The sequence below is a fragment of the Gambusia affinis genome, linkage group LG06 (genome assembly GCF_019740435.1).
Source record: "Gambusia affinis linkage group LG06, SWU_Gaff_1.0, whole genome shotgun sequence".
Lineage (NCBI taxonomy): Eukaryota > Metazoa > Chordata > Actinopteri > Cyprinodontiformes > Poeciliidae > Gambusia > Gambusia affinis.
In genome coordinates, this window is record NC_057873.1 from 4613023 (window position 1) to 4640751 (window position 27729).

Here is a 27729-nt window from a genome sequence, read left to right on the forward strand (position 1 = left end):
CTAAACAAATCAAGAACATTTCTGAGCTTTAAAAGTAAAGCATTTTCTAGAAAAAACAAGATAAATGTCAGAAACTGTCTAGAAAATTTTGACATTTTCTGTGTTCCTAAAGTTGAACATTTTTGTTCAAACTCAGAAATTTCCAAGCTTTTTTTGTTTTTAGAAGAGATTAAAGTCCAAATTTGTACATATTTTCTAGAATTGTTTTGACTTTTTGAACTCAGATTTTCAAGTTTTTTCTAGAAAATATCTGAGATTAATCTATAAAAAGGTCCAAAATATTCTAGAAATTTTTCGACTTTTCAAACTCATACATTTAATTTTTTTTTCCAGAAAATTTCAAAAATGAATCTCAAAATGTATTTTTTTTCTAGTAAATAAAAACAAGAAAATTTCTAAGCCCGAAAAGTCTTAGAAAAGCTTAGACTTTCCTAAAAGTCTATAATCTTTTAGAAAAAAGTTTATAATCTTTTACTTCTTTATTTTTTTTTGCTAGAAAATTTCAGAGTTTAATTTAAAAATTTCTGAGTTTTTTAAAATTTTTTATCTATGTCCCTAATAAACAGTTTCAAAGTGGTAAACATAATAATTATAGCTTTTTGTTTGCGCGCTCCGCCTTTTTCGTAGAAAAAAATCCCCGGTCAGCCTCACCTGCGCCAGCTGCTGCAGGAACACCTGGCTCCGGTTACAGTAGAGGCGCAGAAGAAGCAGCCAGTCCCGCCAAGGGGGTTGGACTTTGCGCCAAAGTAACTGCGCAGCTATGACTCCATGTCTGGAGCCGCAGCAGCAAGAAGCGATCAGAGGCTGAGCGACCAGATTTCAGCAAGACAGGAGGCAGCGGACGGAGCTCAGGTTTCCTTTCTGACTGGAACAAAGGAGAGGAAAAGATTTGTTTTAAAGATCTTGAGGTAGGAGCGCCTTCACTTCCCTGCGGAGCGCAGGACAATCTCCCGCATCTGCGTGAAAACTGTGGTAAAAACTTGTCTGTCTTTATGCGATCGGCTCGGTTTATGCAGCTACTTTCCAGCTAAGTTGAGTTTATAATCTTTTACTTCTTTGTGGTTTTGTCGCTCATAAGGAGGAGCTTGTTCCTTCATGAAAATCGTTTCCCCCCCAACAAAGCCAGAAATATTTCAGACTTGAACCACAGAAACTTTTCATCTCCCCCTTAAAACAGAGAGAAACTCAGAGAACATCTTTTAGCTAAACTACTTGCTAGATTTGGGGGTAAATATTCAGTTTTTATTATTGCTTCTCTATTTTATTACCCAAATTAATGAATTATCCTAGTTGTGGTTTTAGTTTGCTGATTTCCCTTCACCACTCATTAAAGTCGTCCTGTTTGCAAGCTTTCTTTCTTTTTTAGGGTATTCATGTAATTTGCACAAAACTCCCCAAACATTCCTGTCTGAGCAGGATTTAAATGGGAACTTTTCCAACTTCTTCTTCATGTGAAATCACTCTGCTGTCAAGAACCAGCTGGGCTGCATTGTGGAGGCTTGCTGCAACCTGCTGCTAAACAAATCACACCACAACACCTGTAATCACAGCCTGTCATTAACTGCATGCGTGTTGAAACCTGCACACACACACATACACACACACATACACACACACATACACACACACACACCCACAGATATTGGGATTTTCTTGGAATTGCAGGGGCACAGCTTGTGCATGACACACTGCAGATTGCTCATGATGTTGTGAGAGATTCCTGGGTCATATGCTGAGAGGTGAAGTGGGAAAGCAGCGTACAGTTCAGGGCGACGGGTCAAAAGAGAGTCACAAGGCAACAAGGAGGCTGCAGGATTAATTTATCTCTGTAGTTTATGTTTTCTTGTGAGTGCAGAGATAGGTTTTTATCCACAGCCTGAGAGGACCAGTCCACATGTATTGTTTGAAATATTTTAAAGTCAGATTTCCTGTTATAAATATGTGGATGTGTGACAGTTCCTATGACTAAGCAGGTCGAGGTATAAGTGGTATAAAAGGAATTTCTGGGTGGAGTTTGTTTGTGAGATTCTGTTGGTATAAAATAAGGATTAATCCTAAAAACATTTGCTGATTTGTTGCCATTTTCTCTGTCGTGAGCTAATTTTAACAGAGATGCTCTGCATAAAAGAAATATTTATCTTGGCATCACATGTTGATCTGAGAAATGGCCTTGAATGCATCATCGTCTGGTCACCGTGAAGCAGATTCCTGAAACCTTATGCAACAATAACGCAACACATCCAAATAGTGGTTACACAATTAGCCTTTTGAAATCCACATTTCAAATTATTACATAAAAGAAACTACAAACTGCAGTGTATTTCATTTGGTTTTTATTTGACATCTTGACATCCCAACTCAAATTTACACAGCATGCCTTCAGAATAAGGGTAGGCGATATGGACTAAGAATTTTATCACCATATTCTGTGATAATATTGTGATAACGATAAAAATAATGACAAACTATAGCATCTTTTTTACTCTTTATAGGCATGTTTGAGTAAAATTAACATTGTTCTTTTATCCTATAAACACTGACATGTTTGAAATTAAAAAAATTGGTATTTATTTGCAGAAAATGAGAAATGGTCAAAGTATCAAAAGCGATGCAGAGCTTTCAGACCTCAGGTAATGCAAAGAAAACAAGTTCATATTCATTTGAAACAACAATAGTAATGTTTTAACTCAGGAAGAGTTCAGAAATCTATTTGGTGGAACAACCAGGAGGTTTTCAATGGGGTTCAGTGCAGTGGACTCTGTTTTCTCCAGACCTGTATATTAAGTTGTCATGTTGACAAACTTAATTCAACTAAATGTAAAAAAGTAACACTTTTTTAAAATTTGGACCTCCATTCTCTCTTTTTTTCAGTGAACTATATTTAATTTTCAGTTTTGCTGACATTTATTGACCCTATTGTGGAACAAACAGCAAATAGTAAAAATAAAATTTCTAATAACGTCAGTTAAAAAAAAACATTATTAATTGAAACGTATCAAAACAATAAAACAAAATTCTTACTATGATAAGAAATGTTCACGATAAATGATAAGCGATACGATAAATGCCCACCTTTGCTTTAGAAGTGAAGTCACCCAGTTGAGAAATAAAGTCCACCTACGTTTATGGAAAATTTCAAGTTGGACTCAGAAACTTATGAGGAGCGACAGAGCTCAGCTGGAAGAACCCGTCCACCAGTCAGCCTCTTCTTTTTATGTCCAATCCACAAATCTGGATCTTTGTAGAAGAGTGGAAAAAACAAACTTATCAGAAGTAATGTTTAAAGTTTGCCACAAGCCATGCAGGGAACAAATTGGAAAGCAGTCTGGTTAGAAGATGGAAATTAAATGTTTGTGGTTACATGTGAGGAAATTACTCTGAACTCCCCACTGGAAAATCAGGTGGTGGCAGGACTTGGTTTGCTTTTCTCCAGCAGGAGCTGTAAAGATGATGGCAAAATGGATGGAAGTAAAGGCAAAGAAACAGTAAAAAAACAGGCAAATGTTACCCAATTTGTTTCACAACAGTCTGAATGGCACAGTTCTACGACGGCATATTAGAGCAATTGTAGACTTCCTTTTTGTTTTTTACTGAAAAAAGGAGTAAATTTATGTCAAAAATCTCAGAAATTTTCTAGAGAAAACATGGACATTTCAGAAGTTGAAATTGGGAAAATTCCATGCTTTTTCTAACAATTTTTTCCCAGCTCATTTTGCCCTTGTTTAAAAAAATTAAATAAAATTCTGAGATCATTGTAAACATTTCAGAGCTTTTTTTGTGTATAAATTTTGTATAAATTTACATATATAAATTAGAGTAAATTATTTATTATAACGTTTAGCGCATCACGTCACTTCTGGTTCCGGCTAATCGCATCCAAACAGACTCCTCCGCTAAAGTTACACTGAAAGCTCCCCAAAAGTCTGTAGATGTTAGCTGTGCTTTTTGTTTTATTAGCTTCCTTCGTCTTTCGGCTCCCATTGCTGAGTAACTTTAAATCGATCCATGACAGCGGCGTCCAATATTACTTCCGTAAACAGAGCTCTGTTGGGTGACGTCAACGTTCTTCTTCTTCTGCGCATGCGGGGTGCTTTTGGGTTGCTAACCGTTAACCGTTCGTAGAAGTCCGATCGCGGTTTGCAGTATAAAGGACGACGGAGAAGAAAAAAAAAAAACAACAAACAAAAAAACGGACAAATGAAAGCTGTTTTACAAAGACAAATGATGTAGACTCGCCCCAAAAGAGCGGTTTGTGGTTTTAATGTGACAAACTATTAAAATGTTCTGACAGCAGGTCTAATTGAAGGCAACCCTCAGGCTGTGTCAACAGGACATGTTCTGGTGCTGAACTATTTTATACAGATCAACCTGAGAAAGCTGCTTGGAGGTCTTATTTTAACACCAATCTTTGTGCTTCCACTACCTAAAGCAGGGGTGTCCAAAGTGTGGCCTGGGGCCTTGGAGTGATTTTGTGTGGCCCCCAACTGCAATTTAAAAAATTATACAAATTTGGCAAATAGATGCAGACGGAGAGTTTTAAAATGATCACTAACATAATTTTTTTTTTTTTTTACAAATTGTCTTTATGATCAAGGTTTAAGAAAAGGTCAAACCTTGTTTATTCACTTTTCCTGAAAATCAGCTGCACCCAAATCAGCTTTAATTTTTTGTTAAACTAAACTAAATATAGTGTTTTGAAAGAAAGTGACCCAGATTCTGTTATTGTTAGCAAAATTAAAGTTAATCAATTGAGCCCAAGAGAAACTGAAAGTTAGACGTTTTTATTTCAAAACAGCAAATCTACAGAGGGGTTTTAAGATCATTGCAGAGAAAAAATTGAAACTAATTACTAAATTATAAAGTTTTTGGTGGAAATTTACTTCTTATTTTATTACTATTTTTATTTACAATGGCCCTAATACTGTCATAAAATCCCTTTTAAGTTTTAGATCTACAATAAATTAAACATAACAAAATCGTGCTGCTTTATTTGCTTGATTTTAGGTTTGTTTTTGTTTTTTTGGTCCATGACTTGTTTTGAGTCGACACTTTTGGCCAGTGAAACAAAAAGTCTGGGCAGCCCTGAGTTAAAACCTTAAGCCTCTAGTGATGTTTGGGTTGATCTGGTGATCCAATGCAGGTTTAGGTTTACAGACACAGAACAATTGAACAAACAAAATGAGTTTATCACAATGCCTGGGTCAGATTTCCCTTTAATCCTCCCTTCTTAAACCGGCAGTGACAAAGCCAGAAAAGGTCAGGAGGAAGGAAACAAAGGAGGAACAGACTATAGGGAAACGGGACGCTGAAGAACGCCTGGGAGGGAAATAAGAGTTCGGCAGAAAGTGAATTCATGAACGTTTGCAGAATGGGAATAAAGAGGAACTACGTGCAGACACACACTGGAAACTTTAGCTTTTAGCTTCTTATTTGCTCTGCAGAGTTTGCATTCATTTTCAAACAAAGGTTCCAAGGTTTTCCCAGTCTGAGCTAGTTTGTCTTTTCATCTCGTGGTTCTGCATGGTGGCTTCCCTGCTCGTTTACGAGTTGAGGGATATTGCAATTTAATTGCTGGGAAGAAACAGGACAGAGGCTGATTCATGCGGTTTTCCACAAAAGATTTTGGAGGAAACTAAAGTAGAACTTCTTTAAGCTAACCCACTTTTTGAGCATGCTTTACTTTACTGAATATTAAGAAGTAGGATGCTGTTTTTATCTGGGTTTATTCAGACATCATAACACGTGTTGCTGTAAGGACAGAAGTGAAAAATCAGACACAAAAGTTGCTAAGAGGAAGGATGCCAGGCCACTGTAACCCCAAAATATTAACAACAACACAGAGAGGGGTTAAAGAAAAGTTTATTTTAGACTCTTTCTTTGGAGTTGGACTTAGAAACAAAAAAAGTTTAACAGAAATAAATAAAAACTTTTGCGTTTTAGTGCAACCTTGTTGTTTATCAGTAGAAGAAGTGGGCAGAGTTGCCAAAAATTGTAGTTAAGAGTAGCACTACTTTAACATATTTTTACTCAAGTAAGAGTAATAAAGTATTTGGTAAAAAGCCGAGTCAGGTACTGAGTAACTGATTAAATTATCAGTCATTTAACATTCAAAAATTACACTATTAGCCAGATTAAAATATAAAGTTAAGTGAAAATTATGTTATTTTGGGGTGTGCTCCGGTGGCGTAGAGAGCAGCGCGCCCCACGCTTGGAGGCCGCCAGTCCTCGATGCGGCTGTCACGGGTTCGATTCCCGGACCCGACGACATTTGCCGCATGTCTTCCCCCCTCTCCTACCTTGATAAAAGGGACACCAGAGCCCACAAAAAAAAGGACCCCCTGGTGGGAAAAAAAAAAAAAAAAATGTTATTTTAAGGACCAAAATGACAATAATTCATATAAATAACAAAATCAGGCAAAATAAAATGTTTCCAAATCAGTTTCTTTCAGTAAAAAAAACTTCAGAAACTTTAACAGAAACTGCAGGTGTGCGTCTGTCTGGTGGATTTTTGGTTCAAACAATTTTGGTTTTCATTCAGTAAATAGAAAATCCAGAGATTTTACTCAAGTAAAAATAAAAGTACTCCTAAAAGTAAATTAAAAAAACAAAACAAAACAAAAAACATACTAAAGTGAATGTAAGCAGTTGGTGGCCGACTCTGGCCAGCAATACAAACACAGAGACGGAGTTTGGCAGGTCGGCGAAGGTTTGGGTGAATGATTGGAGGGAGGACTGAAGGTTGACCTTTGTTCCTCAGTGAGAGTCTTTCTGCATGAGCTGCTCCTGAGAGAGATAACAGTTGGAGGCTGTGTTTTAGGAAAGTGCCTCACAGGGAGGGGCGACCGGGAATGCGAGTCTGCAAACAGGCCTGACGGAGCCCTGCGTCCTTCCCACACACCAACGCAGCGCGGAAACATTCAGCAGGGTGGGACATTCTCTCAGCTCCTCTTTAAAGTTTGTTTTGTCTGCTTTCTCATTGATTCTTTTTTTTAATCCCATTCAACTACAGCAGGTTTTTACAGAATAACTGCTGGACACATCCCTTTGTTACTAACAGACAAGTTGGTGGTGTTTACTTTGGTACTTTTAGTTTAAACTAAAGATCAGGGCAGAGTTGGGCAGTGATTAGTCACATTTACATTGGAATTACATTTTTTTTTTATTGTACTTGTGGGAGTATTTTTACTATGCTGGACTTTGAGTAATTTTATTATGAAGTATTTCTACTCTTACTTGAGTAAAATTTCTGGATTTTCTACCCACTGAATGAAAAACTATTTTCAGACACAGACACACAGTGGCAGTTTCTGTTAAAATTTATGAATTTTTTTAGTGAAAGAAACTGATTTGGAAACATTTTCTTTTGCCTGATTTTGTTATTTTTGTTACTTATATGAATTATTGTCATTTTGGTCCTTAAAAATACTTAACTTGATATTTGGGACGTCTGATGGTGTAATTCTAAAATATTAAATTATTTAGGTTTTGATCAGTTACTGTGTACTTTAGTAGATTTATTACCAAACACTTTTTTTACTCTTGAGTAATTTCTTCGATGGATACTTTTTACTTTTGTTGAGTAAAAATATGTTTAAGTAGTGCTACTCTTACGATGTTTGTGTACTCCATCCATGTGGGGGTAAATGGTGTCACTGGCAGCCACTGAAGGATCTAAATTAAAATGGATATACGATTTAATTTAACGGGGGAGAAAATTGTGCCATTTTCTCCCCCTTCTTATAGAGCAAATTTGCTAATCACACTGTAAGGGAACCAGACCCACCATTAGCTGCGTTTCCATTACAAATGTCATATTTTTGTTCTTTAACCGTTTAAATTTACCACTTGTTTTCCCAACCAACCGCTGTCTGATTTCTTATGCACCAAACTGTAGCCCCAGTTTTCTGTTTGCAGCAGAAAGAGGGAGAGTTCTGATTATATCCTATTTGGGTTATTTGTGGTACCATTGCCTGTTCTTTTACATCAACAAGACATTTTTTCTTTTTATCTGAAGCTGTGTATATGTGCATGACAATCCCACTAGATATGCAGCTCCTGAAATACTCCCATGATCCACTCTGGCACTAAAAACAATACAATGGATCCTTAAATATTCTTTACCAATCTGATGCTTACACTGAAAAAAAAACAAAAAAAACACAAAATCTTACCAGGTATTTTAGTATGGTTTCTACTGCAATTATATTAGTACACTTTAAATAAGACAAAACTAGTTCACAAGTAACTTTTCAGCTAGAAATATGAGCTTGTTTTACGTGAATAATTCCTTAATATTAATAAAACAGGACAAGTTAGACATATAACAAAACATTTTTCCATTTTCTAAGTGATATTCACTTAAATCTAGCTCTTTATCCTGCAGAAAACTTACTTATGAATTAGTTTAGTCTTAATTCAAACATACTAAGGAAGTAGATTAAAAAACACTTAGGATTTTTTCCATCTTCACGTCCAGATTCCTAGTTACTGCTGTATAATTGGCTGTTATCGTGTATCAGAATATCACAGGAATCTGATAGAAGCTGAATGCTGCTTCTCCATGTTTGGTTCTGGGGATGCAGAGCAGAACCAGAACCAGAACCAGAAGACCTGAGAGGCCTGGAAGGTTGCTATGGCAACACTAGAAGATCTTTAAGCCGTTCAGTGATTTATAAACTAGCAACAGTATTTTAAAGTCTATTCTCTGAGCTACAGGGAGCCAGTGTAGGGACTTTAGAACTGGGCGATGTCCTCTAACTTCCTGGTTTTAGTCAGAACTCCAGCAGCAGCATTCTGGTTCTGACCGATTTATTTTATTTTATTTTTTAAGGCAAACCTGTTGCAGTAATCAATGTGACTAAAGATGAACACGTTGACGAGTTTCTATAGATCTTGCAGATATAATAGTCCTCTAATCCTGGAAATGTTCTCCAGATGATAGAAGGCCGACTTTGTAACCGTCTTTATGTGGCCGTGAATGTTCATGTCAGCGTTCAGCCTGATCTCTAGTTTTCAGCTGTAATAACTGAAGCTGTGCGTTGACTCTAGATTGATCCTCTTCAGGTGCTTCCGTCATTCGACATGAACACTTTTCTTTTTCACACGGATCATCTAAGTAGATAAGCATCAACAAGTTTTCTTCTTCCCAGTCTAGACAAACTCACATGCATGCTTCACATTGCGTCGTCTGCAGCCATTTATTTGTCATGCGTAGGATGAGCGGCACAATGCACCTTTCTGAAACCATTAATGACACGGACCTCAAGCATGCATGAGATTCAGTCAGGACACCTGCGCCGCTGACTAAACTATGAGTCAGGACGACAAACATACCAGTGAAACCAGCTGCCTCCGTGTTGTTGCGTCTTGTTCACTTTTCAAACTACGAGGCATTCAGTTATTTTAGTGAAGCTGCAGGAGGTGACAGATTTGGGAGTGTAAGGCTGAGAAGAAAAGGAAGGGTTGAACCCTGTAATTAGAATATTCAGTGCCACCAACGTAAAAGTAACAGAAGGAAACTCACAGATCAGAGGTGAAAATTGTCGTTTTTGCAGGAAATAACTTTATTATTCCTTGTTATGTGGCTAAATTCTGATGTTTTGTTTTGCAGAAAGAGCGCCCTGCTGCCTCACAGCCATGAGCTCACAGGCTAGTTATGGGAACTTTCTGTGTAAGTTCCCACAAACCCTTTAAATTCACCTTCTTCACCCTTAAACTCAGTGTTTGTAAACACAGCGGCGACATCCTGCACTAATTGCCTGTTTATTCATCTGGTTCACATTCAGTCCAGACCATGGACGGCGACCTGAATGCATCGCTTGCAGTCGCAGATGAGTTATCCAAGGAATTTAGCTCCATGCTGCAGGAGGCCTCCTCCAACGACCAAAACACTTCATCTGACTTTACGGTACGCTCGCGCGCCGTCAGCAAAACCCAGGAAAACAGAACGTTTCTGCAGTTCTGCTTGTACACGTTGTACCGAGAACGTCTTTCCTTCGAGGCTTTTCCATCAGAGAGATGATTGTTTGCCTCTGGCTACTCTTCATATTTCCTGCTGAACTGGTTTGCAGTAAGCAAAAGAAAATTACCTTACAAACGTTCCCCAACCTTGCAACCCAGTTTGAAAAAATACAAAATAAAAAAACACATTTTAAATCAAGTAGCGATCAATAGATATTTCACAGCGTGAAAATAAACGTATTTATTGCTTATTGCGACAGGCCTAATTGGTCTTTGAGGACAAACTTTAATTATCATGCCATTATCAATATAAATGATCTCAAAACAGCAATATTAACATCTAGCACAATAACATCTGGGACAGTTTATCGTCCAGAGAAACAGGCCTAATCAAATCTACCATTTCCTTTTCTTTAGACCAATTCTTCCGTCTCCAGAGACAGACATCTTTCGTCTGGACCGTCTAGCCTTCCCAGCTCCACGTATTTGTCGAGCAGCACCAATGGCAGCTCCAGCTCCAGCTCCAAACCGCTCTCTCAAAGCTCCACGTATTACAGCAGTGACTCGGTCGTCTCCAGCAACAGGAATGCTCCGTCACCCCCCATCCACTCCAACAGCCCCCACGCCTCTCCTAAGACGCACCGAGTGGTGCAAAACACGCACCGGCGGACCGGATCAGACAGCTACACGTTTACGCCGCAGAGCCCCAAACAGCCGCCCCGCTCGTCCAGGCCCGACTCCCCGTCTTATTTTGAAAGGAGTCCCCAAAGCCTGATTATTAACAGGGAAAGAAGCCAACTCTCGAGCAGGTCAGCCGGCTCTTTGGACATGTCATCCCGCCCGGTTCCACATCAGATGTCCCAAAACCTGCATACTTCGTTCGACAGCAACCAGAAGGGCCACACGTCCCATCAGCCAGATAGAGGCCCCTCCGCAGGGTTCCCGAGATCGTTCTCTCCAATGTCTTTAAACTCTCAGACATCCAGCACCCTTCCTCGAAATTTTACCACAGTCAGTCAAACTGGTGAGGAGGCTTATTCTCTTTTTCAATGTTTCAGTTTATATCTTTGAATTTCAATTCAATTAAATTCAGTTTATTTACATATTGATCCCAAAGGGAAATTAAATAAATTAAATGTGCCACCAGTTTGGTTGTATTTCAGATAATTAAAACAAAAAAACTAATCAATAATTATTAATATTGACAATTATCAATATCAACTGATATGATACCTTTATATCGTAAGTTTTTCAGAAAGACACTTCAAAAAATGTGTTCCTATTCGTAACTCTTATTTGATGTCACACTTCCGGGAACTTTGTAATTGACAGCCATCTTGGTAGGCAGTTGCTATGACAACATTAAACAAGCCACAAGTTTAGAACTAGCGCTCACCTCTTTCCCATCTAATTTACAAACAATATAAGTACACTACAACTATCACTCCGTACATCTCTGTGTAACACTAAGATTTAAATCAGTGACATTTACTGTAATACTTACTGCCAAACTAACAAAATTAGCTTAACTAAAGTAGATTTTACCTGCAAGCTAGAATGGACGTGTAACTTATATTTATGTTACCACATGTACTTACTCTGCCAGTCTTTTTAGTTGTTCTCGAAAGCCATGGTTCATCAATGTTTTGCGCTGTGCTTGCCAACTAAGACGGTGCGGATCACTTCTAGTTCAGACTTGTGGGAACTATAAATGGATCTTGACAGCAGTGTGCTCAATGAATTTCTTAAAGTAGATTAAAAAGTTTCTAAGGGGCGTGCCGTGGTGGCGTAGGGGATAGCGCCACCCACGTTTGGAGGCCTTGAGGTTCAATGCGGCCGTTGCGGGTTCGACTCCCGGACCCGGCGACATTTACCGCATGTCTTCCCCCCTTTCCTGTCAGCCTTCTTTCATATAAAGGACACTAGAGCCCACAAAAGACCCCCTGGAGGGGTAAAAAAAAAAGAGAAAAGGTTTCTATGTAGGAAACCCAGCAGATTGTATCGAGTCACTGACTTTCATTTCTGTTTCCACAGAAGAGTCTGTGAAAAAACAAAAAAGTCCAGGCAAGTGGAACGAAACAGATCTGGACGTGTCCTACGAGAGGAAACCTCACCACACCTATGATAGTAGGAGGATTTATTTTCCTCTTTTGTTGGATTTTTAATGTTTTACTCAGATTTTTCACCATCCTGTTTAACATGACGTTTTTGTGCTGCAGCGACAGAATGGCGTCGATCACCTGCTTCGAACAGCAACTGGCGGGAATCCAACCTGGATAACCCGGCTCCAGCCTTAAACCCTAAAAAGGTGAGAGGTCATAACTGAAATGTTCTGAAACTTGAACACTTGTTTTCTAGGACTTTAACCGTTTTAACTCTCCTGCTGTCTTGAGAGAGGAGATTTTTACTTTGGGCAGGGTCACACTAACCTCACATGCGCTTTACGAGTGTTTTTTGTGTGTGTGTGGTTACGGGTACTGACAGTCTGACAGGACAATACTGAAGCAACAATGTACGGACTATAGCACACGGCATTGCATGGTAAACCAACCAAAACAAACATGCGAGGCTAGCACTAAAGCAGGAAAAATGACTAGCAGTCTTTTGCTAAAGACAGAAGAGAAATCTTACAACCACTAAAATCTGACGCTACTCCCAATTTGGTTTCCATTTCATGAAGAAGGAAGCTGCACTCTGTGTCTTCTTCAGAGGTTTGGAAATTGGCGTGTTTCCATTAAGCAAATTTATTTTTGTAATTCCAATTTGCGCAATTTTATGATACAGTGCTGTGTGAAAGAGAACTGCAGCAGCTGAAAATGTAACAAAATTTGCAATTTTGGTCACCAGTCGAACCGAATCTAACAGATTATAAGGGGTGAAAAACATCCTTAGGGGTAATTTAACAATATTCCAAGCTCCATCTTATTTTTGCTCCTGTAGCAGTTTTCAAACATTTCATTGTAACAAGTATTTTTCTTTGTTTATTTTCTTTTCAGGATCCTCGCTCTGTTCCCCACCAGGGTTCGTTCGGTTCTTTGCCCCGCGGCGCTCGTATAGCTGTTCCACCAGATGCCTCGTCCTCAGGACACTCCCCTTATGGCCCTCAGCCAATCGTCTCCCGTGTCAACATGCCTCCCTTATCTTCCTTGCCCCGCCAAAGTAGGCGCATACCAATCTCTGTCATCCTGCGCCTTCAAAATCCCTACTATGGACAAATGTCGGCCCTCCAAAATCAGCCAATGGAAGGACAAGGAGACTTTGCACATTACCACATGCCTGAAGCGGCTCCGAGGAAGTTCTTTCAGTCCCCTGCCTATCCCTCACAGCATTATCCACCTGAGCTGAGACAACCTGCTGTTTATAGTGACGGTAAAACACCTCTATATGTTGTTTCAGCCCAAGGCCTGTCCTGCGGGTTTCCCTAATATCTCTGTTTTAGAGCGCCTTATTGGTGCTGATTGGAAGTGGAGGCAGCTGGCCAGTGTCTCCACAAGAACTTAAGATGCACCACTGACTCACTCGATCTCTCTCTTTTTATCACTCTCTTTATCATCTCTTATCCAACCAGCCATGATTTTTGTTAAATAAATCTAATTTTAAGTTATTCCATGCATTGATTCCCTTTATTTGTTATGGTTCTAATGCCAGGCCATATCAAATTTGTGACTCGTCCAGGTTTTGAACCCGGGACCTCCCAGACTGTATGAATTTTGCATTTGCCTTGTCTTTGTGCTATAAATGTGCTTTCTGTGTTTCCAGCGCTACATGCAGAGGATATAGATGCAGAGATACAGCGCCTGGATATTCACCACCATCCGCCAGCTTTGGAGACTCCTGCCGTGCCAAAGGCTGGTGGAGAGGTCGAACAGGTTGTGACCCCAGCTCCCCGACCCCTCAGCCCCACCAGGTTGCAACCAGTGGTGGCCCCGGAGGTCCAGAACCCCGAGATCCCGGATCGGGAGGAGCTGCTCAGCATCAGGGCTGAAATTCCCCGGGCGCTGAAGAGACGCGGCTCTGTGGATGTTTCTCGGTCCGCGAAGAAAACCTCGCATTACCAGCCAAACCAGTATAAAAACATCATCCACAAGCTATTTAATAGAAAAGAGCCCCGCAACAAGGGGGAGAAAGGTAGCGACAGCTCCTCCGACGGTGAGGAACCCGCCATGCCTCCCGATCCTCCACCCACAACCCGGACGCCTCCAGTCATTCCACAGGATGAAAAAGTAAGTACTTGGTGTTGTTTTTGGCACAGTTTCATTCCAGCTCATTAATCACATTTCTATATCAAACAATGATAACAGAAGTGAATACACAACAGTTTTGGGAAAAAAGCTATCCACACAAACCTAGCCTCGTGAAAAAATAATTGTCCTCCAAACCTAATAACTGTTTATGCTTTCCCTGTTGCAACAACTGCTGTTTAGGATTTTGAAAGAACTGGCAATCAATCTTTTACCTACCTATGAAGGAAATCCTAGCCCTCTCTTCGAGCAGTTGTTTTAATTCAGCAATCTTGGACAGTCTTCAAGCCTGAACTGTTTAACGTGACACTGCATCATCTCATACGGATTTAAGTCTTTGATTAGGCCACTTCAAAACCAAACCATTTTGTTTGTGGGCTTTGTTGAGTAGAGATGGACTTACTAATGCGCTTCGGATCATTGACATGATTCAAAACGAACTCAAGAGTCCTTCACACCTGGACCAACAAACTACATTTGAACGCTATGGAAAGCAGATCTTCTAAAAATGTCAGCTTTTTTCCTGTCATTCCATACAATGGAAGTTTTTTAGAAATTGTTTAGTTCTTTTGTGACCTCCTGAATGAGTTGTCAATATCTAATAAGTCATTTGGGTAAGCTAGAAACTTCTAGCCAGTGGTGGACACACATTGCACAAAGTAGAGCTAATTTTTCATGTAGCGCTTTAGCTTTTTTGCTAACTTTGAAAATATTTAGTGCATTTAGCTTCCCCTAAATAGAATGTATGTAAAAAAATTTAAATGTGCTAGTTTAGTAAATTTCCAGTTGAATACAGTTTGAGATTTGGATTAAAGTTTTGATTAAGAGTTTTTTAATGTGTTCATAATTTGTTCATGTTCATATTCATGTTCTTATTTTGTAGTAGGTGAAGACTGTTTACACAACATTTCCGTTTCCTCACATTCTCTTTTTTTCCCCCCCAAAGCCAAAAAGCAAATGGCATGTACAACAAACGAACAAATGAGGTGGAGAGGATACAATATTTGAGCAAACAATGAGGGATAATTAAACAAAAGCGAAAATATACGAGTTGTTTTGAGTCTCCTCATGTTCTCCACCTGTGATGCAGTGCAGGAAATGGCATTTATTCTGTACCCAGAATGCATTGCCGTAGAACTACAGGCTGTATTAAACTGTTTAAAAGCTACTGATGTCGCTTGCCATCTGACGTCAATTAGCCAAAGCTAGCAACATAGTTGGCAATAGTCAACAACTATAAAGCTGGAACAATGAGGGAAAGGTCCAGAAGTGTACTGGTATTCTGTGTTTTAGCACATTATGGCATGGAGGCTATTAACACAGTTGAATTTAATGCTTTAGCATTAGCTTCTGCTAAATACCATGTTGTTTATAACTTTTTAGCATTTGTGGAACTAAAGTTTATGATTAGCGTAACTAAAGTTTTAGGTAACGGTGCTCACAACAAGCTAAGTTAGCTATTGTAGCAGTGTTTCTTCATTAATATAATCACTTTGTAATCTTTTGTCCAGACTGATGCGAATTATTTTGTTCCTCATCTGTTCTTTATTTTATTTTATGTAGGTCAAACCATGATGGTTTTTTGGCTTTCTTCATGTTACCAAACAGGTTCTTTTTAGATTATATCTTAGGATAGTTCTTTTAATTATAATTTCAAAATTGTTTGGATTTTACTTATTATTTAAAATGTCTTAATATGAAGAATAAAAAAGGCAAGAAGTATGTAGAGGTAAATACTTTTTCATGGTAGTTTCAATGTAAATTTGTTTGTCTTTTCAGTACAACTCCATCCTGAGGAAGCAGGGTCGCAAGAAATCTGGAAGGCGAGCTAAACTTAGCCCACTGGTTCTGCTGCTGGATGGAGCGTTGATGGGAGAAATGGACACAGTGATGCGAGCCGTGAAGGAGGTATTTCTACCCAAAACTCTTCAACAGGCACAGTTTTAACTTCCCCTGGTTCAAGTTCTGTAAGGACCTTCTGCTGTCCAATTATGAATCAGTTAATCCAAAAAATAGTCAACAGATTAGCCTTACATTGCACTGATGCTAAGTCAAGCAGAAAGATAATCGGTAGTTATATGAAGACTGTACTTACATATAACTGCAGTCTGGAATCATAATTATCCTAACAAGCATTTTTTTTTAGATTGTAGGAGGAAGCACTGATTGAAAACAACCAGACCACACATGCACAAATGGAGCACGCAATCTCCACAGAGACGAGCCCTGACTGGTCTCTGCAGTGTTGCCCTACATTCAAAATTATTTGCATTTTAATCCAAATTATTGCTGTTGGTTTTTTTCGTTCCCCCACAATCAAATCAACTCAGAAAGGTCAGCAGATCATTAGGCGCACCTGAAAAAAACCTGCTTCTCATGTAAACAATAAAACGAAGTGCTTTATCATTGTAGTGGCATCGCTTGGCAGCATTGCATCTGACACTAACAGTTAATTGTTTTTGATTGAGACTCAGGCGACAGGGTTTGGTGCTAAATGAGGTAAAGCAGAATTTGGCTCTGGATTTGGGACTCGAAGAAACGTACAGCATTTGAATTGTGGTGTTCTCATAAAACGACTATTGGGGTTGAAACAAATAATTGGATTAATTGTCAACTAATTTAGCAATCAATTAGAGAGACTCAAAAAGGGGGCCATTTGATGAAAGAACAAACTCAAAGCAGTAGCTTGGACAAAACTGTACAAAAAACTTTTATATTTCAGATAAGAAAGTCTTTCTTTGTAAATATGTTACCCCCAGAACTCCTCAAGTGGCATAGCTTCACCTGGTTAGAGTTCTGTAAAAATATTAACGATATAAACAAATCTAATCTTTTTGCTGTTTAATTATTCATCAGTTAATAAAAATAGATGTACAATGTATTGACATACAGCCAGGGCCAAGTATTTTTTAGCTACAGATGCATACTTTGGTAAAAATGATTTATTTATTTGCATCTTTTCATGTAGTTTTAAAAATTGTATTAAAAAGATTTAAGTGGCTAAATGAAAAATCTGACGAATTTGACATTTTTATCCGATTAATCGTCAACATAATTGATAGAATAATCAATAATTACTAAAATAATCTAAGTTGAAGCGCTAGTGACTAGCAAGACAGCAAGCAAACATTAATAAAAGGACTTCACACAAGGCTTACTTTTCTTAATGAAGGTCGTTTATAGATATTTGTTGAAATACAACAAAAAGAAAAAATAGATTGGTAGCTAATATGCTCATGTTAATGCTAATGCACTCAAAACTTTCAAACGGAAATATAATAGAAAAATAGATTGCTTGCTAATGAACTCTTTGTAATACTACACTCAAAACGTCTTTGTTACTGAAAACAGCAACACATTCCTAAGTATCTTCAAAATACATAAATACTTACAAAAATGACTTTTTCCAAGGTACCAGTGTGCACGTGCCGTTTACTTTCTCCCAACTGCCTAAATTCTTGTTGACATGGTTACCGGAGAGATATACGTCAAAGATAGTTTGCTGCCAAGAGTGCTCACTCAGTCATGTTTCTGAAAATACAATATGACAAAGATCGTTTGAAATACAAATGTTACACTCTGATCAAATTTCAAACCCCAAAACTCATACCCATTCTTAGCATGAATTTAGTCAAGCATAGTCAAGTACGATAGCTAACCATGAACTTAATTACAAGCTTACTGATGTAACTTATTTCCACTATAAACTAATTGACTGAACAGCAACATCTTCAAAATGCAAAAAGTCGTGGGTTCAGCATGTGAATGGAACGTTATGTTGAATCTCTTCTACAGATGAGTGACCCCAGCCAGTCGAATGATGAGGGCATCACCGGTTTGCACAATGCCATCTGCGGCGGACATCGCGAAGTGACTGACTTCCTGGTCCGCATTGGAGCGAATGTCAGCGCCCCAGACAGCCATGGCTGGTACACACTTTCCTCCTCCCCTCTTTGTTTCTCATGATATCTGCACGTTTGAACATTGCTGGTATGTCTTTGACTCGCAGGACTCCGCTACACTGCGCTGCCTCTTGTAATGACCGTGAAATGTGCGAGTATTTGGTGAGGAACGGAGCTGCCGTCATGGCCTTCACTCACAGAGATGGAGCCACCGCCTCCCAGAAGTGTGATCCTTACCTTGTTGGATTCGAGGAGTGCGAGAGCTATCTAAGAGGTGAGACAAATACTCCTACACGCCCTTTACAACAGCTCAAAGGCCGTGTCTAAATTCTGAAATGTCAGCATTAAACACGTTTAAGGTCATATTTCCAGTCTAATGGAGATATGACACAGCAATGAAACTTCCTTGCCACAACTTTTTATTTTCTTGATGGTTTTATTTTTACGTCTCCTTTTTTCTTTGTCATGCTAGCTAAGGAGGAGTCCATGGGGGTGGACAACAACGGAGTGCTGTACGCTCTGTGGAGCTACCAGGCTCAGGCACCTGATGAGCTGAGCTTCAAGGAGGGAGACATGGTCACCATCCTGAAGAAAACGGACGGCTCCGACTGGTGGTGGGCGTCGCTCTGTGGCAGGGAGGGCTTTGTCCCAAACAACTTTTTTGGGGTAAGTTGAAAATCATTTAAAAAAATGTTTTTTCCATCCTTCTTTATTATGTAGTTTTTTCCCCACACATGAACTATTGAACAAGACAACTTGTGGAAATTTTCCATTTCACAGCTTTATGAAGTGGTAAGGGGTGAGTGATATGGATTTTATCACAATATTTCGTGATACTACTCTGATAATAATCAAAGTGACAAAAATAACTGTGTTTTTTTTGGGGGGGGAGGGTAAAGGTGTGGTTGTGTACGCCGCCACAATCTTAACCCCACAAACAAAAATACTGCTCTTGGAAAAACATTCCCATTTGTAAAATACTTTTTTAGGACAACAATTGTGTAAAACAAAGTATGATTTGTATTAGTAAAACGCACACCTTTGTTGAACAAACATAAGCCTGCGAAGAAAAAAGTTTTAGGAGTGTTTTAGACATCATTAATTGGAATTGATGAAAACAATAAATCAAAATCTTATAAAAATGTTACAAAATTGACCCTGATAATATATGAAGTACCTGATTGATTTGGTGAAATCTTGAACTGTAATCATTGTTTTGATTTTAATGCAGAAGTAAAACAAAGGCTTTCCCTTTTTTCTTGCAGCTTTTCCCAAAGGTTCGTCCAAAATCTCTCTGTTAAGGAATATTCTGGACAAACCTTGGCTATTGTACATTGTGGCGTGGTGCAGCAGATTCACAGAAGATCTGCTTTAGTCAGACTTCTGACTCACGTCCTGGTTACAGATCAAACTGAGGCTGTTGGTGTTCAGTCCACTCATCGGTTTGGTCAGCGTAGGTGTCAAGAAACCCACGATAAGTTGGTTTAGACGTGGTTCCAGTTAACACCCAAGATGCATCACCAAGTCAAAGGAGGGAGTCTGATGTTGAAGTTTGAAGTTTTCACATTACCCAGCTGTATATGTCATTTTTAGCAGTTTTGGCATTGGTCAAATATTAGATTAGAGCTACTTTGTAAATTTTTATGACCACATTCATGATAACACTGAATGAATGAGATGTGACTTTACATAGTATTATTAGAACTGATGAGTATTTGCTTAAGTCATTGCACAATGTTCTTCTGGTTGTTTTCATGATGCCTTTAAATACGAATCATGTTGGGAAGGGTCTGAGTTTACTCTGAGTAAAGTGAAAGATTTTCTGATGCATGAGGAAATGCATGTGTGTGTTGGGTGTAATGTTTATTTTTTCTTTCTGCACGCTGGTGTGCCTGTGAAATTTTACTCAGAGTGGAATAACATAACTAAATATTTAGACAGTAAATATAAAAGATCTGTTGTCAGTTTTCTCAATTAAATCATCTGTTACAGTGACACTTACTGGCACCACTAATAAAGATGTGTAAAAGCTTAAAAAAAATTAATCAATCTTCTATTGTGCATGTGTCATTATTTTGAGTTGACTGAGAAATTATTTTTCTAAAATGATGATAAAAGAAAAATCTAAGTTATGAAACCATGAATAACATCTATCTATAATATGACTTTAAATATAAAAAAAATTAAAACTATAAAGTCACAAATTGGAGGAGTAGGGTAACCAACTCAGAGGAAATTTGTATGGGGCAAGTTAAAAATATTTTTACTTTAGCTCTGCTGAAACCCTCAAATCAAACTCAACAGTATTTCTATTCTAACATTTTTAGATCTATTGTCAGTTAAGAGTAATAATTAAAGAGGAGATATTATCCTTGAACAGGTAAAGATAGATCTATGGGTCATAAAAAACATTTCCACTACATTGTCTGCCTATTATGAGATTTCAGATTGAGCTGCTTTAGAACCTCTTGTCACTTTGAGTCCAAATAAACTTTCTGTCCGTGCCCCCCACCCCCAACTCAACGTTTAGACTCGCTCGACGAAAATGGCTGAAAACAGACACGCAAACCGAGTCAGGGCCAGAAGCAGAATGGTAAGTCAACAACATGTTTTTACAGCAGCCATTAAATTACAGCGCAAAGCAAACTCACAAAACGTCCTGGAACTCACTTGCGTTGCTAGGTGACGGACTGGGCCTGGAATCGGCAGGGGTTGCTAGGTAACGAGGAAGTGCCAAACTGTTCTTTCCAGACACCAGAAGACATTTACTTCTTGCCAGAAAACAACTAGATGTCTTATTTCTAAGCTTTTTTTTTTTTTTACTGTTTCTAGAACCAGTTAGAACCCAAATGGATTTATGAAAATGTACAAAAAGTGAACTTACCTATACAGACATATACATATATGTAAATGTCTAAATGTGTGTGCGTCTTGCCCGGGTGACCTGGTTAAGATTCATCAATTTGTTGTCGTTTTGAATCTGTTTTAATGTTTTAAGAAAGTGACTCACTAGCTGGGATGTCTCCTTTTGCATAATCAAAACCAAATATAACTTTGCCTTGGTTGTTCTTTTTTTGCCAGTACATCTGCAGTTTCAACAGCATACAGAAAATACACAATACTTACAGTATGGTATTACGTATAAATGTACAAATTTAAGCAACGAGAATGTAGGGATCTCTTAATTATTTTGTTGCAAATCTATAATTATAAAACCATAAAAAGTACACACTATTAATAAACTTAATCAATGAATGTAATGTTATTTATTCATCCCACATGTTTAAAAGACCATTGCAGAGAGAAGTGTCACATGGTTTTCCCAATTCTGTGCGAAGAAATGGAAAATGGAAAAGAGAAATGATCATTTCTTTCTGAAGAATAATCTGTACTCTTGTAGTTTTAATGGTTTAATGTTTGTTTTTAACCTCTGCAAAGCACAGGCTATATAAAATGCTAAATAAACATAGTTTGGTCTCTCCCAAAGCAAAAAGTATGAATAGTGTGAGAAGCTTTATTCGTTAACTTGACCTTCATGTTCCAAAGATCTTAGGCCAATGCGATGTGATTGACAAACACCACTCCATAAACAGGTCACCAGATACAAAAATGTACCTATCTCAGTCCATTGAACTACAAAGTGTTGATATCAGAGGAGCCAAAAGCTCTGGCAGGGTCCTCCAGAACTGAAACTGACCAACAATCCAGCAGATGGCACTGTATCATTCTATATAGATTTAGTAGAAACTGACATCATAAGAAAGAAAATCATAACAGACTTCCATTTATCATCTCTCTGGGGCATCATAGCCCATCGCTGTCAACCATTATTTTTAATTATCCGGTTTCTTCTTCGTCTTCTTTGAAGCTCTGTTCACTCCTCTTTCCTGGTTTCTTTTGACCACCCAGGCTACTGCTGAGACGCGACTAATGAATCACTTAGTAGGACTGTTATGCTACAGCGTGCTCAATGGGCAATGAGTCTGTTTTAATCAAAACAGACTCATCAGGTTTGAGTGAAACCTTTGATCTTTCTCTGTAGTGCGCCGTTTTATAAAGACACCAGCGTTGCGTCTTCTTCATCCTAATCCCTGTTGAAGATCAGCGTCAGTGTGTGTTAGATTTAAAATACACAGAGACAAAAGCATTTATAATTTATACACAATCTGGAGAAATTATTGTGAAATCAGCCTCTTTGGGAGGAGCAAGTAGGGGGAATCAGAAAATAGAAACAAAAGCTACTTAAAGAAGAGAACAAGCAAAACACTGTTATTTTTATCACAGTAGGAATAGCACAAAATCTGACCTTGGAGGTATTTATGCATTCACAGACAAACATCCAACTATTCTAAGACTCTTGAAAATTGTGTTATAATTTCCCAGATGGCTTTTAGGATTGACCAAACATGTTTTCTAAGACATGTAAAATGTTAATTATTTCTAAAGTTAAAAGTTATCTTGATTTTCCTGAGAATAAAGTCCTTATACATATTTTGCAGACAAAAAAACATCTATGAGGACTTAACAACATGTCTTTGTGATACAGGGAGGGGGAAAAAGCTAAAAAAGAACCTGTGAGATGTATTATCCTCCAGTGAATCAATTTGGTACCAACACCAAGACCTGACTTTTCAAGACCTAAATCCAGATGTACCAAAACCCAGACCAAGACTGATTCTTCCAAAACCAACCTGAAACATACCAAGACCAAAACCTAATCTTACAAGATGTGACCTTCCAAAACCAACCCAGGACATACCAAGACCCAAACAAAGACTGGTCCTTCCAAGATCGACCCAAGACTTATCAAGACTCATCCCAAGTCTGGGTCTTCCAAGACCAATTCAAGCTGTACCAAGACCAAAACCAAAACCCAATCTTACAAGATGTGACTTTCCAAGACCAAGTTTTATGATAAACAAAAAAATAAACTGAGTGAAAGTAATAAATAAAGCATAGATTTACATTCCTAAACCGAGAGCCGAACACGCCAAGGCCAGGAAAAAACTGCTTGGGACCCGTCTCAATCCCCCCATCCCTGTTGGACACTGGACAAATCTCCATGGAATGGCAATAAAAAAAACTATTCCTGACAGAAAAGCATAAGAAGTGCTTCATTTGCAAGTTATTTAGGGGACACAGCCAGCATGTGGAAGGATGTAATCTGGTCTCATGAGACCAAAACTTAACTTAAATTTCAGTCCTTAACATGATGCATCACCCTGAACACACCATTAAACCTGGTGGTAGCAATACAGGGTTGTTGGTATAGTTTCTTTAACAGGGACTGATCAGAGCTAATAGGAAGATGGACAAACACAGATGTTGACAGACGCTCTCTATCGAATCTAAAGTAGCCTGAGCTAATTTACAAGAAAGAATGTGGAAACATTTTAGTTTCTAGATGTGAAACTGCAGCATATTCACAAATCCAGTACCTTAGCATGGATTTGTCTTTCAAATGCAACAATAATCTGTTTAAAATTGGCAAGAAGTCATACAGGATTATAATCTGAAATCAGTTCTCGTCACTGGCAATCAAAACATAAAACATAGCAAAGGAGAAATGAAGTAAAATTTGTATTTAGCCTCATATTCCTAAACTTTACCGCTGACATGACTGAGGTTTACGACACCTCCCTTCAAACACGGCGACCATTTGACCTGCAGGTTATCAAACTTGTATGTTTCTGTCCATTAAGTATAGAACAGATGTCTCTCTCTGTTATACATGTTTAGATCAGTCCTGTCAGACCTGCAGCGCTAAAGCATCTCATGATGTGATCTCAGCAAAAGCAACGCTTCATTATTTAGAGACAACAAACAAGGATGTGTTTCTGTGGGCTTTGATGCAGCCACAACAGCTGGCCACTTCTGCTTTCCAACAGTTCAAACATGGACTTGACGTATTTCTTCGAGGAAGAAGCACTGTCGCCCAGGAACAAGTCGACTCTGCACCAAGGACACATCCAAAGATCCGGGAAAAAAACTGGCAGTGGGGATACGAGGCCTGCAAAAAATGTTGACTCCACTTATGTTTGTGTCTTTTCCCTTTTCTGTTCCTGCCACTCTTTCACTCCTGCTCCTGCGGTGTGATGAATAATAGAGGAGTGCTTGTCCTCCCTCGCTTCCCTAGTTAATCAGAGCTCGGATGGCTGCCCTCCTCACTTTAATAAATCATTCAGGCCTTCAGGACAAGTGCATCAGAGCAGGCGAAGCCAGGGCCGTGCTGGTAACAGCTCTGCCATTTTCTCTCACAACATCCAGAATACAATTCCCACTTCAGCACCAACCAACTTTCAACCCGTCCTTCCTCGTTTCATCCCTTCTTCTCCTCCACGCCTGCTTTCCTCTTTGCCCTTTCTGCCTCGACGGATTCCTGTCTGGGATGACGTCACTTTAACACGTCCCCAGTGAACGCTGCAGCATCGGGTTACTAAAGGAATGTTTTAAAAAGCAGAGAGTTTGGATTTATCACACCATTTTCTGCTTGTCAAGTGAAATTTGATGGTGTAAAAAATTGTCTTTTTAAAGGCAGAGACCGGTTCTAGTCACCGGAAAAAAAAACATCCACTTAGGAACAATTTATAGTCCAAAATATCTTTTGAATTTTTTTTCCCCCGCAAATTATGTTTCATAGTGTATTCAGATTCTGTGCCAAATCCCTTTAAGAAATCTTATTACAACAGCATATTACGGTGTAGTGTATTTCATTGCCATTTACTGTAATTGAGCCACACAAAGTGGTTCCAGACTAGTCCAGAACGACCAACACCAAAATCCAGATCTATCAAGACCCAATGCAGGACTAGACCTTCCAAGACCAGGACTGGACCAACCAAGACCAAAATCCAGATCTACCATGACAAGACCTTTCAATACCAATCCAGGCAGAAACTGACTTCTCCTTTTTTTCTATCAGCAATAGCCATAATACAGCATCATCATTTTTTAATGAATTAAGTTGGGTTTTTAAGAGAGGGAACAACAACTATTAATCAATACTGGATATTAAAGATTTGATTTGCATCAGCAAAATATTTTTAGAAATGTATACACTAAATGATACTACTACTTATATTTCCACATCAACAATTTAATGATGGATATCTGATCAACAACATCCTCAACACCAATAGAGAGATAAAAAATGTAGGAGGAGACGAATCGATGGTCAGTTGGTTGGATTGGATGGATGGATAAATGATCAATAGATGGATAAATAGATGGATGGATGGTTAAATGGTAGATGGATGGATGGTTAAATGGTAGATGGATGGCTAAAAGAATGGATAGATCAATGAATGGATGGATGGATGGTTTGACACATGGATGATGGATGGTGATAGACAGATAATGGATGAGTATCAGTTCTTTCTGTTATCTTCTACACATCTCTCTGTGTTCTGGAGGATCTCAGCCTTCTTTCTCATTGAGTCCTTCACTTACTCTTAATCTGACTCTATTACCCCTACACCCCCCACCCTCCGGTGTATACATACCCTCTTCCCCATCTCCCCCCTGCTCCTCAGCAGAAGGATATTAATCACTTTAATTGCCAATAAGCCCGAGGATCCTCGTCCCATCCTCCATCTCTTGTCCCTTCTCCCACAGTCTCCATCTTTGTCTCTTTCTCATTTCGTCCCCACTCCCCGTCTAATCCCCTTAAACGGCCTCTTAAGCACTTATTTCATTGCCGTCATCAGAATCTCCCAGAAATTCTTCATCAGTCCTCCACACACACACATATCACTATGAGTGTGTTGCTGTGTGTCTTAACCTCATCAGTGTGTGTTCCCTGTTCTCCATGCCTGCTTTAGTATTTACAGGCTGTCTGCTCTGATTAGTGGCTCTCCCTGCGTCCCTTTCGAAGGTTTATAACAAGGTGCTGTTTCAGGTCGCTGCGAGGTCAATGAATAAAAGACGGGAAGGAGAGCAAATATGTCGCCAACCTTGCTGCAACGACGGAAAATAAATTACGGGCCACCAGAGAAAGTGAAGGAGAGAGAGAACAATGGGTTGTGGAGAGCAGAGTAGGGTTGTGAATGGGGAAATTTTGTTATACAGACATTCCTGTGTTGTGGTGGAGCTCTTATTGACTGTTTTATTCATGATGCACATCAGTGGATGTGAAACATTAAGGATTTTTCAAAAAGGAAGAGATGGAGCTTCAAAGCTCATGATAATCCCTTAGTATCTCCAGTACCTGGAGGTTGGGGTGTTGAAGTCTTAAGTTCAAGCATAAAAGCCTGATAAAGATCCTCAGATGGCAAAGGTGTCCATACAGACTTTTTGTATATTATTGTTTACATACAGAAATTTTTCGCATGCGCACAATGCTGGAGGGCAAAATTCTTTCACATGCCATCCATTACAGCCGCAGTAAAACAATCCCATTAGCTAAATGAAACATGGAGATGTAGATATTATTAATTCAGTGCAGCGCCCCACAGCAAAGGGAGAAATAACAATAACAAAACAATAACTCAAAACCACGCGCATTCTTCTTTTTTCTTGCTCTCTGTTGGCTTCGCTGCAAACAGACTCGTTGCCATAGCAACGAACAACCGCACCACTAAATGTGTCAGGATTCAACACCAAAATCACTCAAACCTTTCCCACACAAAGAACAGAACATTCAGTCTGCTACAGTTTTATGTTTAAAGGCTTGATTGATGTTTATGTTGCACTTATTAATAAGCGATCGAGCTGTGGTAGATTAGCTTCCTAGGCTAACACGGCGGTGGTTGATTGGCTCATTTTAGCACCTGCTCTACTGATGATATGTTAGAGACGGTGTTTTTTTTTATTATTATTATTTTGTAACTGAACCAACACACAAAAAAATTTCACATCACGTCTACATGTTACGGTTGTCAAAGTCAAGCTAACATAACTGACCTACGTCCCTCTCCCGCTTTATCTTTTTTCTTAAAACCTCTTCCTGACTTTCTTATCTATTCGTCACAGTGTCGACAACAGCAAAGCACTGCGTCCCTTTTTCTTTCATATATCAGGCATACATTTTAGATTTGGTGCGCTATGTTAACAAATTACAAACAATGTCGATATGCTCTGCCTTACTTTTATGGTCACGTGACTAACAGAAACTCGACAAGTTATTCACAAATAAACAGTCTATGTCCACACAAACATAAAATAAAATGGCATACCTCGTGGCCTGTGGGGGGTTACAAACAGGTCTTGCAGTAAGTCTTCCAAGTGTTGAAAAACCTTTAGTGCATCTTTATCACAATGACAAAAAGAAAACATGCTGCCCTCTACTGAGTGTGGCGTGTGACTGAAAATATTGATCTAACCCAAACAACTAATTAAACATCGGTTCCACCCTGGAAACTTTTGCAGAACCTTTAAATGTGCATTTTAAAACAACAACAACATATATATCTACATATTACAAGAAAGGAGAGGAAAACTTCTTCAAGAATTTTTTTATCAAATTCTTGAAAAACAATTCTAAGTTTAGAAAGTCATAAATTTCCGACTAAAATTAAAATATTTTTAATTTTTGAAACTTAGAAATTTCCAAGTTTTTTTCTCCGAGTTTAATCTCACAATTTCAGTTGTTTCTTTTACATTTTGGACTTTTAGAGCTCAGATATTTC

At 38.8% G+C, this 27729-nt stretch overlaps 1 protein-coding gene and 1 long non-coding RNA gene across 7 annotated transcripts; one reads left to right on the forward strand and one right to left on the reverse strand.

Moving 5' to 3' along the window:
- Positions 1 to 677: 677 nt before the first annotated feature.
- ppp1r13l (protein phosphatase 1, regulatory subunit 13 like) lies at positions 678 to 20152 on the forward strand. Of its 6 annotated transcripts, XM_044118571.1 has the most exons (15): positions 678 to 908; positions 6758 to 6925; positions 9611 to 9670; positions 9786 to 9907; positions 10378 to 10984; positions 11995 to 12087; positions 12180 to 12268; positions 12957 to 13329; positions 13720 to 14183; positions 15981 to 16109; positions 17997 to 18130; positions 18211 to 18377; positions 18576 to 18769; positions 18884 to 18902; positions 19369 to 20152. In XM_044118571.1, exons 3-15 carry the CDS (start codon positions 9637 to 9639, stop codon positions 19476 to 19478), a joined length of 2535 nt encoding a protein of 844 aa, XP_043974506.1. In that variant the 5' UTR covers positions 678 to 908; positions 6758 to 6925; positions 9611 to 9636; the 3' UTR covers positions 19479 to 20152. The 6 variants fall into 6 exon arrangements, with proteins under 6 accessions (XP_043974506.1, XP_043974505.1, XP_043974509.1 ...); XM_044118570.1 differs by lacking the exon at positions 6758 to 6925; XM_044118574.1 differs by lacking the exon at positions 18884 to 18902 and having other exon boundaries at positions 679 to 908.
- LOC122832128 lies at positions 2689 to 27417 on the reverse strand. Its single transcript, XR_006370799.1, has 3 exons — positions 27277 to 27417; positions 17594 to 17732; positions 2689 to 3439 (listed from the first exon to the last, which is right to left on the reverse strand). It is a non-coding gene; the product is annotated as an uncharacterized LOC122832128 (long non-coding RNA).
- Positions 27418 to 27729: the final 312 nt, after the last annotated feature.

Coding starts and splice junctions, on each gene's coding strand:
- ppp1r13l (XM_044118571.1), top strand. CDS start 9,637: ATGAGCTCACAGGCTAGTTATGGGAACTTTCTGT. Junction 18,131..18,210: donor GCCCCAGACAGCCATGGCTG/GTACACACTTTC, acceptor TTTGACTCGCAG/GACTCCGCTACACTGCGCTG. Junction 18,378..18,575: donor GTGCGAGAGCTATCTAAGAG/GTGAGACAAATA, acceptor TTGTCATGCTAG/CTAAGGAGGAGTCCATGGGG.